The following is a 17,630-nucleotide window of genomic DNA, read 5'->3' on the forward strand; positions in this document are numbered from 1 at the left end:
CGAACTAAAATTATACTCCTTGCCCTCCAGCCCTCTGGCCATATATATATCAAAAGCTTTGAATACTCCTTGATCCAGGACTTTTACTTCTAGGAATTTATCCCAAGGATGTAATCAGAGATGTGCACAAAGGTGATGTGTCAAGATATGTATAACATCATTATTTATAGAAGCCAAAAAAAAAGGCATATGGCCTAAATGTCCAAAGAGAATGGATAAATAAACTGGATAAATAAATGTATGGTATTCATACAATGGAATACCATAAACGATATAGTTTCCTGCCAAGAACATATGCCCCATTGGTAATATCTAGTTTCCTAGCCCAACAGTTAGAAAGGCAAACATCCCCTGAATCTCAGTGGAAGTTCCACGTCACTCAACATACATTAGAAAATCTTGGCTTAACTGCAGCAACTATATTCTGTATAACTATCCAATTAGTTATAAGTTAATACTCAATGAAAAGCTCACACTAAGACCCTTTAGGAGTTAAAAAAATGTGCTAAGTAATCCTAATGGCACTGGACCTTCTGTTGGTACTCAATAAAAATCTACCGATTGTCTCACCTTTTCCGCATGCAACTTTCTTTGCTCGTGAGGAAGTGTCGCAGCCTTATCTAGGGGGAAAATGTATCTTAAGAAATTCATCAAATACACAGGATAATTTGGAGTGTATGGATGTTCTAACACTAGAAGATGGAAGAAAGGTTTCAAAGACATGCTTATGGTATAGTCATTACAGCTATTAGGAAGTTTTAGTCTTCCAAATTTTCCAGATGGTAATGATGTGAGTAAATTGGTAGGGATCTTACTGATAACATGTTAATGAGGCACACTGAAACAAACAGAGGCAAGAGAAGAAGGAAAAGTAGGAGGAAAGAGTATGAAGAAAGATAAAAATTTTCCCAAGGGAATTTTTACCAAAAAATGGCAAAGTCCCCTGAATACTAAGTTTCTCAAGATAGCTGAGACCAGAGCATGGGATCCAATTCAGCCGTTACGGAGTAAAATCCAACCATAGGAGGTGGATGAGTACCAGTAGGGGAACATGGTAAGACACAAGGGATCTGATTACCTTTCATTTCCTTTAACTTTGAAAACAGTCTTTCAAAATTCTCCAAATCTCCTCCTCCAGTAGTAAGACTGGCTAATTCTTGAATGTCCAAGTCTAACATGGGATCTGAAATTAGGATGTGCCGCATTATTTATGTATGTGCTACATATACACAGAATCCTGAGGCAATCAGTACTAGCTTTGGTGCAGGTGGCCACGGACTGAGTGCCTACTGTGCCCAGCTTGACTGCACACGGGGCTTCACTGTGCCAGGCTCCTGGTGGGGCTCTCACACATGAATAGTCACCAACATTTTCCTAACAACATTGCCGAGAGGTAAGGTATTTCCAATGCAGAGATGAGGAAACTGAAGTTCAGAGTTGAAGTGACTTGCTCAAAGTAGAGCTGTAGTCAGACTCAGGTATTTCCAGCTCTGAAGTCCAGACTCTTACAACTAAGTTACACTGACTCAACAATCAGTGATTAAAATGCCTACCATATTTTACTCTACGGCAGATATTCTCACAATCTATTACTAAACACACCATATTAGATGGTTAGGACAGATATCATTGTCCATATTTTACAGATGAAGAGTCCTGGGTTTAAAAATGAACTCATCTACAATTTCAGTTATTCAGAAGAAGAGAATTATATTTTCTTACTAGAAATCCTTTACTATTTCTACTATAGCATGTTATCTCCTTATCAAAGTTGTTTTCAATCAGAATTATTATTAATTTTCCACTCCAGGCCCACGACCTCTAGAATGTCTTCCCTGACAATCCCAATTTACAGAGGTCCCCTTCCTTGGAATTCTTCCCACACTTAGAGCTTGTAGAACTGTTTTAGCACTTGTATATGTAACTTTGTATTATAACATTTCTCCACCACTACCATAATAAATGCTGTTACAATAAGAGAGTTTATTTTATTTTGTACTGGCACCACTATGAATTTTAACTTACCTGATTCCATTTCATCTTTGCAATAGCCCTGAGATGAAATGTTTGCTATCCCTACCTTACAAAAAAGGAAATCAAGGTCTAGAGGTTAAATAATATACTCAAGTTCCTATCACCACCAGTGGCAGAAAAAAGAACCCAGGTGTACGGGACGCCAAAAGCCATGATTTCAACCACTACAAGTCTGTCTCTACATTGAACTGTAAGCTTCCTGATGACTTACATAATTCTCTGCATCTACCACAACAACATAACAGATCATCTGGTGTTAAAAAGTGCATTTTATTTACTAAATTTGCTGTAGTTCAATAGACATGCCATGTAGGCAGGTGGTATATAGGACTGGAGATAAAAACCTGTGTTTATCTTGTATATAAATGGTAACTGAGCTATGGATGTGGACAGAATCCCTTACTGCTTGAACATAAATTTAGAAGAGGAATTTAGATAGAGCCTGAAGAATGGCAATAGATAAAGGCCAGGTAGAGGAGAGTAAGAGGAGTAATAACCAAAGAAAGAGGAGTAATAACCAAAGAAAGAGGAGTAATAACCAGAGAAATAGCAAGAAAATCAGGACATGTTGTGTTGGGTGAATCAAAAGAAGTTAATGTTTCAAAGAGGGAATGATCCATAATTTTAAATGCTGCCAAGAGGTCAGCCTAAGACGATGACTGTTAAATACTTACTGGATTTAGTGGCGTGAAGGTCAGTGACAGCCTTGACTTAAGAGCTGTTTTGATGGCATAATGGAGACAAAAGTCAGATCTGAGTGAGATGAGCAGTAAATGGAAGGTGAAGAATAGACATGAGTTAAGAGCGAAATGTGGAGTTGAGGAAGGGTTGAGTTTCTGCTGTTTGGTTTTGTTTTTTTACTTTTCATTTGGAAATAATTTTAGTCTTGCAAAAAAGTTGTAAAAATACTACAGAGAATTCCCATATACCATTTACTCACCTTCCCCTACTATTAATATCTTATATAATCATGATACAATTATAAAAATCATGACCTTAATTACTGGTACAATACTACTAACAAAACTAAAGACTTTATTCAGACTTCTCCAGCTTTCCCAGTAATGCCCTCTTTCTGTCTCAGGATCCAAAGCAGGATCCTATGTAGAATTTGGCTGTCAAGTCTCCTTAGTCTCTTCCGATCTGTGTGAGTTTCTTAGTCTTTACTTGTCTTTCATGACCTCAGCCCTTTTGAAGAGTACTGGTCAGTCATTTTAAATAATGAGATTGTCTTGTTTTCTTATTAGTCAAGTGAGATCATGCACTTTTGGCAAGGATACCACAGGGTAATGTGCCATTCTTAGCATACTGGGGGTGGGGGGATAGGGGTGGAGAACATGATGGTGATATGCCTTATTACTTGTGATGCTAACCTGCATCACTTGGTTAGAACATTGTCTGTTGCTTTCTCCAAAGTAAAGTTACTATTTTCCCTTTCGTAATAAATAATTACCTTGGGGGAGATACTTTTAGACTATTCAAATATTGCTTTTCCTTAAACTTTTGTCCACTGATTTTAGTATCAATCAATGGTTCCTGCCTACAACTATTATTTCTGTGGTATTTGCCTAATGGTGATTTTCTATTTCCCTCATTCCTTCCACATTTATTAATCGGAATTTTTCTGTAAGAAAGAAAAGTCCTTTCTCTCGCATTTATTTACATATTGATATTAGTATGGAGTCATGGACTATATATACATTATAGTCCAATACAAGAATATTTTTTGTTGGTCAAATTGCCCAGCTTTGGCCATTGGAAGCTCCTTCAGATTGGTTCCTGTGTTCTTTCTACATAACTCCATTCTTTTTTAAAAACTTTCTTACTTTCTGGCATCACAAAATCCTCTAGGTTCATCTTGTGTTTTCCCTGCCCCAGCCTTGGAATCAACCACCTCTCTAAGGAGCCCTGGTTCCTTTTGTTGGAGAATGGTATTTAGAAAGCAAAATCTAAGTGCTAGTTGTATCTGTTGGTACTCAGTTGTTGTGGCTTCTATACCCTCTCAGTGGAGAGCCCCAGCAAATACGTGTACGTAAACTACTAACACATGCATCCATACTCATCTTTATTTTTCTATCCTTCTAACTGTAACACTACTTTTAAAAACCATGAGTTCACACCAATATCTTCCATTTCAATCTGGTGCCAAAGGGTTCATCCCAGGCTACCCTTTCCTTATTTGTAACATAGTTCTCTGACAGTGAGAAAACACGGCACTTATTATCTACAATATATTTTCTTACTTTTTGCAACCCTAATATTTACATAATTTCAGAATTGCTAACCCATATTCCTGTGAGAAACAAATTTATTAAGTAGAGTTCAGTAATTGTGTTATCTTTATCTTACCTTATAGTACTGTCAGAATACTGTTTTCCAATATTATTAGATTAGTTCTTGTCTTCTCCACCCCTTTCAGTGGGGTTAATGGTTTGTTTTAATGGCAGAGACTTTTGCTGGTTTAAAAAGTCAATAGGAAGGAACCAATTGAGAGGACAAGGTTGAAGAGACTGGAGAAAAGGGATTTCAAGTAACTTTTCTTCTGTATGTTTCTATAATTAATAACTTGAGTTTTTCTATATGTATTATTTTGTAATCAGAAAATAAATTAAAAATTATTACTGTACACGTGCCCTATGTGATATAAGAGAAAGAAGGGATATCAGTAGTTTCACAACAAAAGTACATTTACAGTTATTGTCAACTAAAATCCTTTGCTTTCCAGCTTTTGAACAGTAGACTGGATTCTAGTTCTAATTCCAGGACTTTCTTGCTAGATGCCCTTGGACAAGTTATTAAAATGCTCTGGGCTTTAGCTCCATCTCCACAAAGTAACTTCTCTGCCAAACTTCATTGACAAAGGAAAAAGTGGACATAAAATAGGTTTAAAAGGATGTAAAAGAGCTTAAAATATCAGTTCTAGTATTCTTATCACCACCAATTCTGACTACTGAAAAACTGCATAATATGGAGATAAAAAGCTGTTTTACCACCTCGTTCCATCTGTCTTAGCTAAAATAATCTGAATGAAGATCCTGCCAAAAGAATCATAGAAAAAAGTGGTGCACATGTATTTGTTTTGTATTAATTCTCCTTCCATTTTCTAATAACCATCTACAAGGTTCATACTCTTTTGGGGTGCACTATTAATTTTCCTCCCTTCTCCGTGTGTAGTCAATCTTCCACTAATGATTTATGCTCAGATACCTATCCCAAGTTCCACAGAGCTGTAGCCAAAGAAAGAACTTACCCATAGTACTATCGACCTGGGCGTCTGCTGTATTAGATGCACCACCCCGATGATCCAAGAGGGATTCAGTCCTATCTGCTGCTGGCAAATGGGGCTGCTGTTGAGGAAAATATGCACCAGTGATAACTTAATAGTAGGCTTCTTCAGAGCTACATCCAAGAGAGCATACCTTTTCACTGCCTGGTTGGCTTTAGAGAAAGAGTAGTAAGAGTTAGAGGCAAAAAGAATGAGCAGAGGGATTAATATCACATTAAGAAATAAATACTAGACTTCCAGTCAACTGAGATGGCAGTAAAGACACTCCAGGGTGTCCCCAAAATTTATGAACAAATAGCAAAAAATGGCAGTTAAAGGGTTGCAGTGACTGGGGGAGGGCTGAATCAAGAAAGCTTAAAACATGGTAGGAAAAGCTTCTGGTGTTCTTCCTCCCCTCTCCCCCATCCCCAGCATTATGGGTAGCCAGCCTGCACTCCTACTATGGACTCCTGGCCTGGTTCTGAAGGGAATAGAGTAATTATTCACTATGCACATACTAGGGTGCCTGTACCAATCTATCCAGTGGCAGCTTGAAAAAACTGGACCAGGAAAATGTTCTCTACATCTTCCTCCCAGAACTTGCCCTGCAGGCAGAAGCAGCTTTCAGAGAGCTGAGTCGTGTAAGAAACAATTAAGTCTAAGTGGCCTGGGGAAAAGGATTACCAGCTTTAAGACCTATAATTGAGCACTCAATAAAGGGGAGGGGAGGGGGGTTTGTGTCCTAGGGTGAGTGGAGGGACCATTCAATTTCCTGTAGAAGGGGGAATTCCTGTGGCCAGTGACACAAAGACCCAGGGAGGACTGAGAGAACCCTGCACATCACATTCATCTCACACTGATCTTCTTGATAGGGAGGCTAAATTCTGAAGTACAGCACTAGCCAATGCAGACCTAACCTGCAAAGACTGTGAAAGGTGTTTTTTGAATTGGTTGGTTGTTACCTCCTGGCACTCAACGCAATCTCTGTCATATCCCTAACTGGATGCAAACTCAAGGAAAAAAAATCCTAAAGTCAACACATAAAAATATTAAAATGTACAGTATGCAACAAAAGATTACAGAACAAAGAAACAGGAAATAATGGCCCAATCAAAGAACAAGATAAAAATCTAGAAACCATCAATGAAGAAGACCAGACTTTGGATATAACAGACAATGACTTTTAAAAAACTTAGTATGCTTCAAGGCGATGAAGGAAAACACAGAGAAAGAACTAAAGGATATCAGGAAAACAATAAATGAACAATATGTGAATCCCATTACAGAAATTTTTTTTTTTAAGATTTAAAAAAATTTATTTCCTCCCCCTCCCTCCATTGTCCGCTTTCTGTGTCCATTCACTGTGTGTTCTTCTGTGTCTGCTTGTATTCTCATTAGGTGGCTCCAGGAACCGATCCTGGGACCTTCTGGAGTGGGAGAGGGGCAATCATTCTCTTGTGCCACCTCAACTTCCCAGTCTGCTGCATCTCTTATTATCTCTCCTCTGTGTCTCTTTTGGTTGTGTCATCTTGCTGTGCCAGCTCTCTGCGTGGGCCAGCACTCCTGCACTTACTCTGCGCAGGCCAGCACTCAGTGTGGGGCCAGCTTGCCTTCACCAGGAGGCCCTGGGCATTGAACCCTGGACCTCCTGTATGATAATGGGAGCCCAATTGCTTGAGCCACATCTGCTTCCCTCAATACAGAAATATTAAAAAGAAACAGAAACCATGGAGTTTCAGACCACAATAACATAAAAGAAAAATTCCCCAGGGGGATTCAAAAGGAGATTAGACCTAACAGAAGAATCGCTGAACTTGAAGACAGGATAACTGAAATGACTGAAGAACAGAGAGAACTTAGAATGAAAGAAGTGAACAGAGCCTAAGAGACCTGTGGGATACCACCAAGGGTCCATATACACATTATGGGAGTCCCAAAAGGAGAAGAAAGAGAGAAAGGGGCAGAAGGAATATTCAAAGAAATAATGGCATAAAACTTTACGAATTATTGGAAGACATTAACATGCACATTCAAGAAGCTCAGCAAACCTCAAACAGAATTAACTCAAAGTGAACCAACCCAGGCACATAGTAGAGTTCAAACTGTTGAATGACAATGACAATGAGAGAGTTCTGAATGTTCCAAGAAAAAAAAAGCAACATGTTATATATAAGAGCTCAATAAGATTAGATGCTCATTTCTCATCAGAAACCATGAGGCAAGAAGGCGGGGGGATGAATTATTTTAAATGCTGAAAGAAAAGAATTGCCAGCTAAGAATTTTCTATCTGGCAATAGTGTCTTTTAAAAATAAGGGAGCAACTTAGAGATTCCTAGATAAACAAAAGCTGAGGGAGTTGATCATCACTAGCCCTGCCAAACAAATAATGCTAAAAAGGACTTCTTTAGACTGAAAGGAAAGAACACTAGATAGAGGATCTACAATAAGAAGCATAAAGTAAAGGCCTCCAGTAAAGGTAACCATATGGGTAATTATAAATAAAAGTACTGGGAAACGGACTTTGGCCCAGCGGTTAGGGCGTCCGTCTACCATATGGGAGGTCCGCGGTTCAAACCCCGGCCTCCTTGACCCGTGTGGAGCTGGCCATGCGCAGTGCTGATGCGCGCAAGGAGTGCCGTGCCACGCAAGGGTGTCCCCCGCGTGGGGGAGCCCCACGCGCAAGGAGTGCGCCCGTGAGGAAAGCCGCCCAGCGTGAAAAGAAAGTGCAGCCTGCCCAGGAATGGCGCCGCCCACACTTCCCGTGCCGCTGACGACAACAGAAGCGGACAAAGAAACAAAGACGCAGCAAATAGACACCAAGAACAGACAACCAGGGGAGGGGGGGAAATTAAATAAATAAATAAATCTTTAAAAAAAAATAAATAAATAAATAAATAAATAAAAGTACTATTGTATTGTTTGGTATGTAACTCCACTTCTTACTTCTTACAGGCTCCAAAACGCAAATGCATAAAAGGTAATAATAAATCTATGGTTTTGGGCATATACTTTATAAAGATATAATTTGTACAAAGTAAAATGAAAAAGTGAAAGGATGGAGGGATATAGACAGTGTATATACATGCTATTGAAGTTAGGGTGGTATCATATCAAATATGATTGTTATAGATTTCAGATGTTAAATTTTAACTCCATGGTAACCATAAAGTAAATATCTACGAAAATATATAGATAGGGAAATGAGAAGGGACTTAAAATAGTGCACAAGAACAAAAAAATAAGTATGATTTTTTTCTGAAAGTAGGCATTACAGAAGAATTGAGGATCAAAAAAGATATGACTAGTAAGACCAAATAGCATAATGCTGAAGACTTTCATTATCAGGAGTTACTTTAAATGTAAATAGATTAAATACTCCAGTCAAAAGGCAGAGGTTAGCAGAATGAATAAAAAAGCATAGCCCATTTACAAGCTGTCTATAAGATGCTCACCCTAAATACAAAAGCACAAGTAGGTTGAGAGTGAAAGTATAGGGGAAAAAAAATGTACCATGAAAACAGTAATCAAAAAGAGCTGGGGAAGCTATACTGATATTAGATAAAATAGACTAAGTCAAAAATTGTTAAATGAGACAAAGGTGGTCAATATCGACTGATAAAGAGATAAATTCAATAAGAAGATATGATACAAATATACATGCAACTAACAACAGAGCCCCAAAATATATGAAGCAAATATTGACAGATTTGAAGGGAGAAATAAATATTAATAGAAGACATCAATACACCACTTCCAATAATGGATAGAACATCTAGACAGAAGATCAGTAAGGAACTAGAAGACTTGAACAATACTATAAACCAACTAAACTTAGCATACATAGATAGAACACTTTACCCAACAGCACGGAATACATATTCTCCAGGATGGACCGTATATTAGATCACAAAATAAGTCAGTAAATAAAAATTATGAAATCATATACTGTATCTTCTGTGACCACAATGGAATGAAACTAGAAATCAGAAATAGGAGAACTGGAAAATTCACAAATATGTGGAAACTATATATTCCTAAACAATCAATGGGTCAAAGAAAAAATCCCAAGGAAAATTAGGAAACAGCTTGAGGTGAATACAAATGAAAACACAACATAACAAAACTTATGGGACGTAATTTATAGCTCTAAATGCTTACATTAAAAAAAAAAAAGGTCTCACATTGGAGACCTAACTTCACAACAGGAAGCTCTAGTAAAAGAGCAAAACAAATACAAAGCAAGCAGAAGAAGGAAATAACAAAGATTAGAGCAGATATAAATGAAATAGAGAATAAAAAACAGAAAAATTAACAAAAGCAAAAGTTGGTTCTTGAAAAGATCAAGAAAACCAACAAACCTTTTGCTAGACTGATAAAGAAAAAAAGAGGACACAAATTACTGAAATCATAAAAGAGGGATATTACTACTGCTTCCTCAGAAATAAAAAGAAAGGATAAGAGGATGCTATTAACAATTGTACACCAACAAATTAGATAACCTAGATGAAATGGACAAATTCCTAGAAAAACACAAACGACCTGTACTGACTCAAGAAGAAACAGAAAAATCACAATAGAACAGTAACAAGAGATTGAATCAGTAATCAAAACTCGCCCAACAATGAACAGCTCAGGACCTGATGGATTCACTGGTAATTTTTACCAAACACTTCAAGAATTAACTACTAGCACTGCTCAAACCTTTTCAAAAAAATTGAAAAGGAATTAACACTCCCGAACTCACTCCATGAGACCATTGCCCTAAAACCAAAGCCAAATAAAGATACAAGAAAAGAAAATTACAGACCAATATGTCTTATGAATATAGATGTAAACATCCTCAAGAAAATACTGGCAAACCCAATCCCACACACATTAAAAGAATTACACATAATCAAATGGGATTTATCCCAGGTATGCAAAATTCATTCAACACAAGAAAATCAATTAACATAATACACTACATCAACAGAACAAAGGAAAAAGAAATTACACAATTATTTCAACTGATGCAGAAATGGCACTTGACAAAACCCAGCAGTACATCTTCATAAAAAATACTTAGAAAACTAGGAATACAAGATCAATATGCAAAAAGCAATAGTGTTGCTATACACTAGTAATGAAAAATCTGAAGTAGAAATCAAGAAAAAAAATCATTTACAATAGCAACTAAAAGAATCAGATATTTAAGAATAAATTTAACCAAGATGTAAAAGCCTTGGACAAGGAAAACCAGAAACACTGCTAAAAGAAACCAAAGACCTAAATAAATGGAAGGACATTCCATGTTCATGGATTAGAAGACTAAATATTGCTAAGATGTCAGTTCTGCGTAAAGCAATTTACAGAATCAATGCAATCCCAATCAAAATTCCAACAGCCTTCTTTGCAGAAATGGAAAAGTCAATAATCAAATTTATATGGATGGGTAACAGCCACTGAAGAGCCAAAGCCATCCTGAAAAAGAAGACTAATTGGAGGACTCACACTTCCCATTCTTAAAACTTAGTACAAAGCTCCAGTAAATAAAACAGCATGATATTGGCACAAGGTAGGCATACAGACAAATGGAATCAAACTCAGAGTTCAGAAATCAACCCTCACATTTATGGCAAACTGAGTTTTGACATGGGGGCAAAGACCATTCCATTGGGAAAGAACAATCTCTTTAATAAACAGTGTTGGGAAAACTGTATTTCCATATGCCAAAGAATAAAGGTGGACCCCTGTCCCCGTCTCCTCCCCGCCCAGTATTGGCAGCCGGCGCTGCCCCTCCTTCTCCCCCTCTCCGTCTTCCGCCTAGCCGTTATCTAGACAGCCCACACTTTCCCCTTCCCCTCCCTTGCTCCTAACCTCTTAGCCAGCTTACTGTCCAGTAACCGCCTACGCAAGCAACAGCACCCGCCGGCACCAATCAAGTCCCTTTACGTATCCCTAGACCCTATAAAACCATGTCCCCTTCAACAATAAAGTAGATTTGTGCCTAGACCTTGTCTCCGTGGTGTTCTTGCTTGCACCGCGCGTCCCCCGTGCCTGAGCGGAGAGAGCGAGGGCCCAACGGCTTCGTGCTGAACCCCCTCCTCTCCTTCTACCGCGAGGCAGCCCCCGTCTGGAGAGCCCGCCCGGCCAACCGCGCCGACCCTCCCGGAGGCCCGCCGCTGCCCGCATTTGGCGCCCAACGTGGGGACCCGCTTCTGACGCCCCCCCCCACGTTCTGCTCAAGGTAGGGACTCTTCGGCGTCCAATACCCGACATGGGTGCTTCGCTTTCCTCCCGGCAGGTCCCGCAGGTTCGGGCCCTGGCCGTCCTCTTGGAGACTAACCAAGTCAAAGTCTCCGTCAGACAGCTCCAGCACTACTGGGACTTGCTCCTCCCGTTCAATCCCTGGCTCACTACCTGCCCACTCTGGAGCCCCCAGACTTACGCTAAACTAATTGACCAGGTCACCTCCGCCATGGAACATGAGGGGAAAACGTTTCCTCCCGGTCTTCTACCTGCCCTTGTGGCCATTCGCGCCTGCTTGCAGGGCGTGCCCACTCTCGCGGCTGAGACTTACCCTTGCGACTCCCACGGAAGCGGTGCCTGTGCCGAACACGATTCCCATGCGGACAGTGACACAGAGTCGCTCTCAGCCCAGTTGGAGGCCGCGCTCGAGCTCAACCCCCCACGTGCGGTGGATTCTGACTCTGACCAAGATGGCGAACTTCCGCCTTCTTCTTCGCGGAAGAAGGGGAAGTCGGCTCAAAATGGCGTGAAGTCCGCCCGAGATGACGCACTTCCTCCTTCTTCTTCGAAAAAGGGGAAGAAGCCCAACTCCCCGCCCCTTCCTGCTTCTTCACAGAAGGAGCCTCCGTCTCTATACCCTCCCCTTCCTGTCTGGGTGCCATCTTACCACTACCCGCCTAACCCAGAAACGGAAGTGCCATGTCCGCCATCTTCCGACGATGACCTAGATAACGAGGGTGACCGGCCGCCATCTTATGCGCCGCCACAGCCCCTCCCCCACCGGGACTATCCTTCCCCGCGCGCTGATGAGTCCTTCCTGAAGCCTCCCACCGCCCCGCTCGCTGATCTTTACCCACTAAACCCCAACCGCTCTGCGGCTAATCCCCAAGTGTGGGTCCCATTCTCGCCCAAAGATATGCAGGCCCTCCATGCCGCCATCCGAGAAGACAGGCTCGCCAGCCCCCACGCGCAGGACCTGCTCGAGCGCATGTCCATTGCATGCTGCCTCCCATACGATTGGATCTCTCTCGCTAGGGGCACCCTCCCGCCGGGGCAGTTCGTTGACTGGTGCGCACACTTCGCCGCCGAAAATGAAAGGCAAATCGCCGAAAACACCCGCGACGGCACCCCCTACCCTCCCAATGCGTTCCTTGGACTGGGGCGTTACGCCGCGCCCCTGAGATACGCGGGCCTCCCACAAGGCTTCTTTCTCCAACTGAGGGAGTGCGCCCTTCGGGCTTTCTGTAATTGCGTGGCCTCCGCCCGGGAGCCGCTTACCCGGCTCTTTCAAAAGCCGGAGGAGCCCTTCACCGATTTCATGGCGCACGTCCAGGCCGCTGCCGAGCGCAAGGTAGTCGGCATGCAGGCCCAAACGTCCTTCATCAAGGACCTCCTGCAGGAAGGCGCGAACCCAACATGCAAGGCAATCATCAGACTGCTGAGGGACAAACCCCTCCACGATTGGGTCCTAGCCTGCTCCGGCGTCAACGCCCAGGCCTCCGCCATGGCCCAAGCCATCCTTGCCGCTGTCTCAGCCTCCAACGAGTGTTTTCGCTGCGGCGAGGTTGGTCACTACGCCCGCGAGTGCCCCAACAAGTCGCGACCTCATCCAGGCCCGCCTGAGACGAGCCATCCACCTCGGCCGCCTTCTACCCCGTGCCCGCGATGTGGAAAGGGGTACCATTGGGCCTGCGACCGCCGCGTCCCCAACGTCACTCGCAAGCCTTTAAACGGCCGTGGGGGCAAGCCTCAGCCCCGCGACAAAGAGGCCACAGCGACTCAGCCTCCCCGCCCCTGAAGGTGCTCTGGTCCGTTCCCATTGCACCCTCCACCAAACCTCTTCTCTCCATTCAAGTTTCGGGCCGCTGGCTCACCGGGTTGCTGGATACGGGTGCAGAAATCTCCTGCATCCCGCTCGAACAGGCCGGCCACCTTCCCCTCACCGATGGGCCCCTGGTGGTTGGAGCCACCGGTCAAGCACCCTCCCAGCAGGTCGCCCAAGACATCGCCTGGAGAGACGCAGAGGGTCGCCAAGGAACCTTCCGCCCCCTCGTCCTGAAGGAAATATCACAAGTGCTTTGGGGCCGTGACATCCTGCATCAATCGGGGGCCGTTCTCACCGCATCGCCGCCACAGCTGCCCCCCCAATAGCTTCGGCCATTGTTCACGTTCAACCTCCGGCACCCGTTCCTCTGCAGTGGGATACAGAGGAACCCATCTGGGTGGAACAATGGCCTTTCTCAATCCCTAAGTTGGACATTCTCAAGGGACTGGTAAGCGAACAGCTGCGAGCTGGGCACATCGAGCCCTCCACCAGCCCCTACAATACACCAATATTCTTCATTCAAAAGAAAAGTGGCAAGCCTCGCCTGCTACAGGATTTGCGAGAGATCAACAAGCACATCAAACCAATGGGGTCGCCACAGCCTGGCCCGCCCCATCCCACAGCCATCCCTCGGCATTGGTTCGTCGCTGTCCTGGACATCAAAGACTGTTTCTTCTCTATACCGCTCCACCCGGCCGATCGGCCGAAGTTCGCCTTTACGGTCCCTCAAACCAACCATCGGGAACCAGCTCAACGATATCAGTGGTGCGTGTTACCTCAAGGCATGCAGAACAGCCCCGCCATCTGTCAGTTATACGTTCGGGAAGCCGTCCAGCCGCTCACGCAATACGCCAACATCATCCACTATATGGACGATCTGCTTGTCGCGCATCCCTCCGAATCGGGATTGCGCACCGTGCTCGACCGCCTACTGAGCCACCTGGAAGACTTGAACCTCAAGGTCAATCCATAAAAACTGACCACCCACCCACCATATCAATTCTTGGGGTTCTCCATCACCTCCACCGTGGCACCACAAGCGCCCAGCATCAGGATCCCCGATGTGCTCACGCTCCACGAGCTACAGCAACTTTGCGGTCAAGTCAACTGGCTGCGCCCAGCGCTTCCTATCACCACCCAGCAGCTCCAGCCTCTGTTCCGGCTCCTGTGCTCCAGTGGTCTGCTCTCATCGGTCCCCAACAAAAGAATCCACCTCACCGAAGAGGCGAAGGGAGCTTTACTACAGCTCAACCAGGCCCTCGAGCACTGCCAACTTCAGCGCTACGACCCTGATAAGACATTGCTGGGACTGGTTCTCCCCACACGGGGCACGCCCACTGGCCTGCTCTGGCAGGATGGGCCCCTCCTCTGGGTACATATGGCAAAGAGCAAGCTCAGAAAGATCTGCCCGCAAACCACCCTCTTCGTCCAGCTCGCTACCGCCCTGGTCGATCAGGCCACCCACCACTACGGCTACCCGCCGGACACTCTCGTGTGGCCACTGACTGTGCAACAAACTACCACCTTGCTGCGGGAGTCTTCAGATATGCAGGCGCTCATGGAACTCTACCGAGGGGACTTCGATAACCACTTTCCACAGCATCGGTTACTGCAGGGCCTCCCCCTGCTAGAAATCGCCGCCCCCGGCCATTTCCCTTTTCCGTCCAGCAGGCCTCTTCCAGACACCACCATCATCTTCACAGACGCCTCCAAGACTAAGTTTGCCGCCGTTGTCTTCGCACCCAGCGAGCACCAGCCACGTTCACATGTGCGCCTCCATCAATCCTCTGTGCAAGTGGCCGAACTGCGTGCTGTCATCTTAGCACTCCAAACCCATCCCCACTGTCCACTGAACATCTTTACAGACAGCCTCTACTGCCTACAAGTCTGCCAAGTCATCGCCTTTTCTGCGTTTTTTCCGCCCGACAACTCAGCGAGTGAAAGCATCAACGTCGCTCTCCTGGACCTTCAAGAGCTCATAGAGAACCGCCGACAGCCTTGGTTCATCGCTCACATCCACAGCCATTCCGGCCTTCCCGGCCCTGGCCCACGGCAACCACCTTGCTGATCAGGCCGTTCACCTGCTTCCAGCCGAGACCACCGTCGCAGTCGGAGACCTCATCAATCAGGCCAAGCTGCTGCACGCCAGATTTCACTTCTCAGCAGCTGGCCTCCACAAACTCTTTCCAGACCTCCCAATCCATACCTGCAAACACCTTGTGCGGTCATGCCGAACGTGTGCTCCATTGCTGCCCTTGGGGCCGCTCCAACCACAGGGAGTTAACCCTCGTGGGCTCCGCCCCAATTCCAGATGGCAACTGGACGTCACTCACGTCCCCCAGTTTGGCCGATGGAAATACCTCCACGTAGCCATCGACACCTTCTCTCATCTCTGCTATGCAACCGCGCTCACCGGAGAAACAGCCAAGCACGCCATCCAAGCGCTCAGAGAATCTATTCTTTTCATGGGCGTTCCATGGGACATCAAGACAGACAAAGGACCTGCCTACCGGAGCGCCTCCTTTGCCGAATTCCTCAAGCTCTACGACATCACCCATCACTTCGGCATTCCCTACAATCCGCAGGGACAAGGCCTAGTAGAGCGTGCTCACCAGTCTCTCAAGACCCTCATTCTCAAGACATCTGCCGACCAGCCGCGTCGCACCCCTCGCGACGTCATCACAGAGGCCCTGATCCGACACAACCTGATGACCTTCAATGCCCAAGGCTTTTCACCGGTCCACATGCACTGGGGGCCTACCTTCCAGCCCACCCCTGCACCGCTTGTCCTCTGGCGTGACCCGCAGACCACCCAATGGCATGGACCTGCCCCTCTCTTAGCCCAAGGACGGGGATTCGCCTGCGTTTTCCCTGAATCAGAGCCGCAGCCCATCTGGGTCCCAGGACGTCTCATCAAGCCCCACACCGCCGAGGCTTCCGCTAACGCTGACACCAATGATCCTCCTAACGAGTTGCCTACCTAACTTGCCTCCTTCCCATCGCTGTTTCCTTTGTAGTTTTCTCTCTCTCTTTTGTCTCCACAGATGATTCGCCGCCACGCGGATAGTTCCGTTCTTCCCATTGCCCTCATCGTCATGCTTCCCTTCATCTCCCCGGCCGTTGTCAACTCGGCCCATCAACGCTCCAATTGGACCCTCCAGCGCTGGCAAGAGGAAGCCTTCCTCATCATCAGAAAACTACTGCCCACGCCTGAATCCCCACCCCTCGCCGTTGGCCCCAATAAAGTCCTCAATCCCCCCGCCTCCACCGGGCTAACCCCCTGCCTCAATGTCGCCACCCTCAACGCTACCCATGAGACTTGCCTGCTCATCCTTCTCGCTCCTCGAGTCGTTTACCATTCTGACCACGAATTTTTCCGCCGCGTGCTGAGCAGACAAACCTCCCTCCACTTACAAAGGAGAGAGCCTGTCACCGCAGTCCTAACAGTTGCTACCCTTCTAGGTCTTGCAGGGGCAGGCACAGGGATCACCGCCCTCGCCACACAGTCCTCTGCCCTCTCCTCTCTCAGACAGGCCGTCGACGAAGATATCACCTACCTTCAAAATGCTGTAAAACATCTAAAAAATTCTCTCAATCCTCTCTCTGAGGTAGTCCTCCAGAACCGCCGCGGCCTCGACCTCCTCCTCCTTAAGGAAGGGGGTCTCTGTGCCGCCCTTGGAGAGGAGTGCTGCATATACGCCAACTCCACCGGCTTGGTCGAGGACAACCTGAGAAAGGTCCAGGAGGGATTGGATAAGCGCCGCAAAGAGCGAGAAAATGCGAACTATTTTTCCAGTGTTCTCCATACCCTCCTCCCATACCTCCTTCCATTTTTAGGCCCACTCATCATCATCTTAGCCCTCACTGTAGGACCCTGGGCCGTCAAAAAAATAGTCCACCTCGCCAAAGACCAAGCCAACACGGTATTCAGCTCCTTTGTGCAGGTTCATTATCAACGCCTCGCCACTAAAGAGCCACCACCAAGCCATCCGCCGCGCTCCTCCCGCCCCCGCCGCAAACACCGAACCGCACGCCTGTAACCTCCTGTCTCCCTTTCCTCACTCATCTCCCTCCTTCTCCCCCAATCGGGCGAGGGGTTCAGGAACATCACGACCCCGTTTTGCTGGCAGAGCTCGGTGCGCGCCAGGCGCCGGCGTGCGCCAACCCCAGCAGCAGGCACATGCGTTGGCCAGACGCTGTGTCCTCTGCAGCTGAGAGCAGCTGGGAGGGCCCTCTGCTTCTCGCCGCCAGCCGGTCCTCGTGGTCTCCCTCCTCCCC

At 45.7% G+C, this 17,630-nt stretch overlaps 1 protein-coding gene across 1 annotated transcript in view; it reads right to left on the minus strand.

Annotated features, from left to right (window-relative positions):
• Positions 1 to 17,630, minus strand: part of AAGAB (alpha and gamma adaptin binding protein) — an 89,294-nt gene that overhangs the window by 2,485 nt on the left and 69,179 nt on the right. The window contains exons 7-9 of the mRNA XM_058294383.2: positions 5,285 to 5,381; positions 1,079 to 1,183; positions 571 to 620 (exon numbers count right to left, since the gene is read on the minus strand). Coding sequence (XP_058150366.1) covers positions 571 to 620; positions 1,079 to 1,183; positions 5,285 to 5,381 — 252 coding nt within the window. The remainder of the gene's footprint in view (positions 1 to 570; positions 621 to 1,078; positions 1,184 to 5,284; positions 5,382 to 17,630) is intronic.

Source organism: Dasypus novemcinctus, chromosome 3 (genome assembly GCF_030445035.2).
Source record: "Dasypus novemcinctus isolate mDasNov1 chromosome 3, mDasNov1.1.hap2, whole genome shotgun sequence".
Taxonomy (NCBI): Eukaryota; Metazoa; Chordata; class Mammalia; order Cingulata; family Dasypodidae; genus Dasypus; species Dasypus novemcinctus.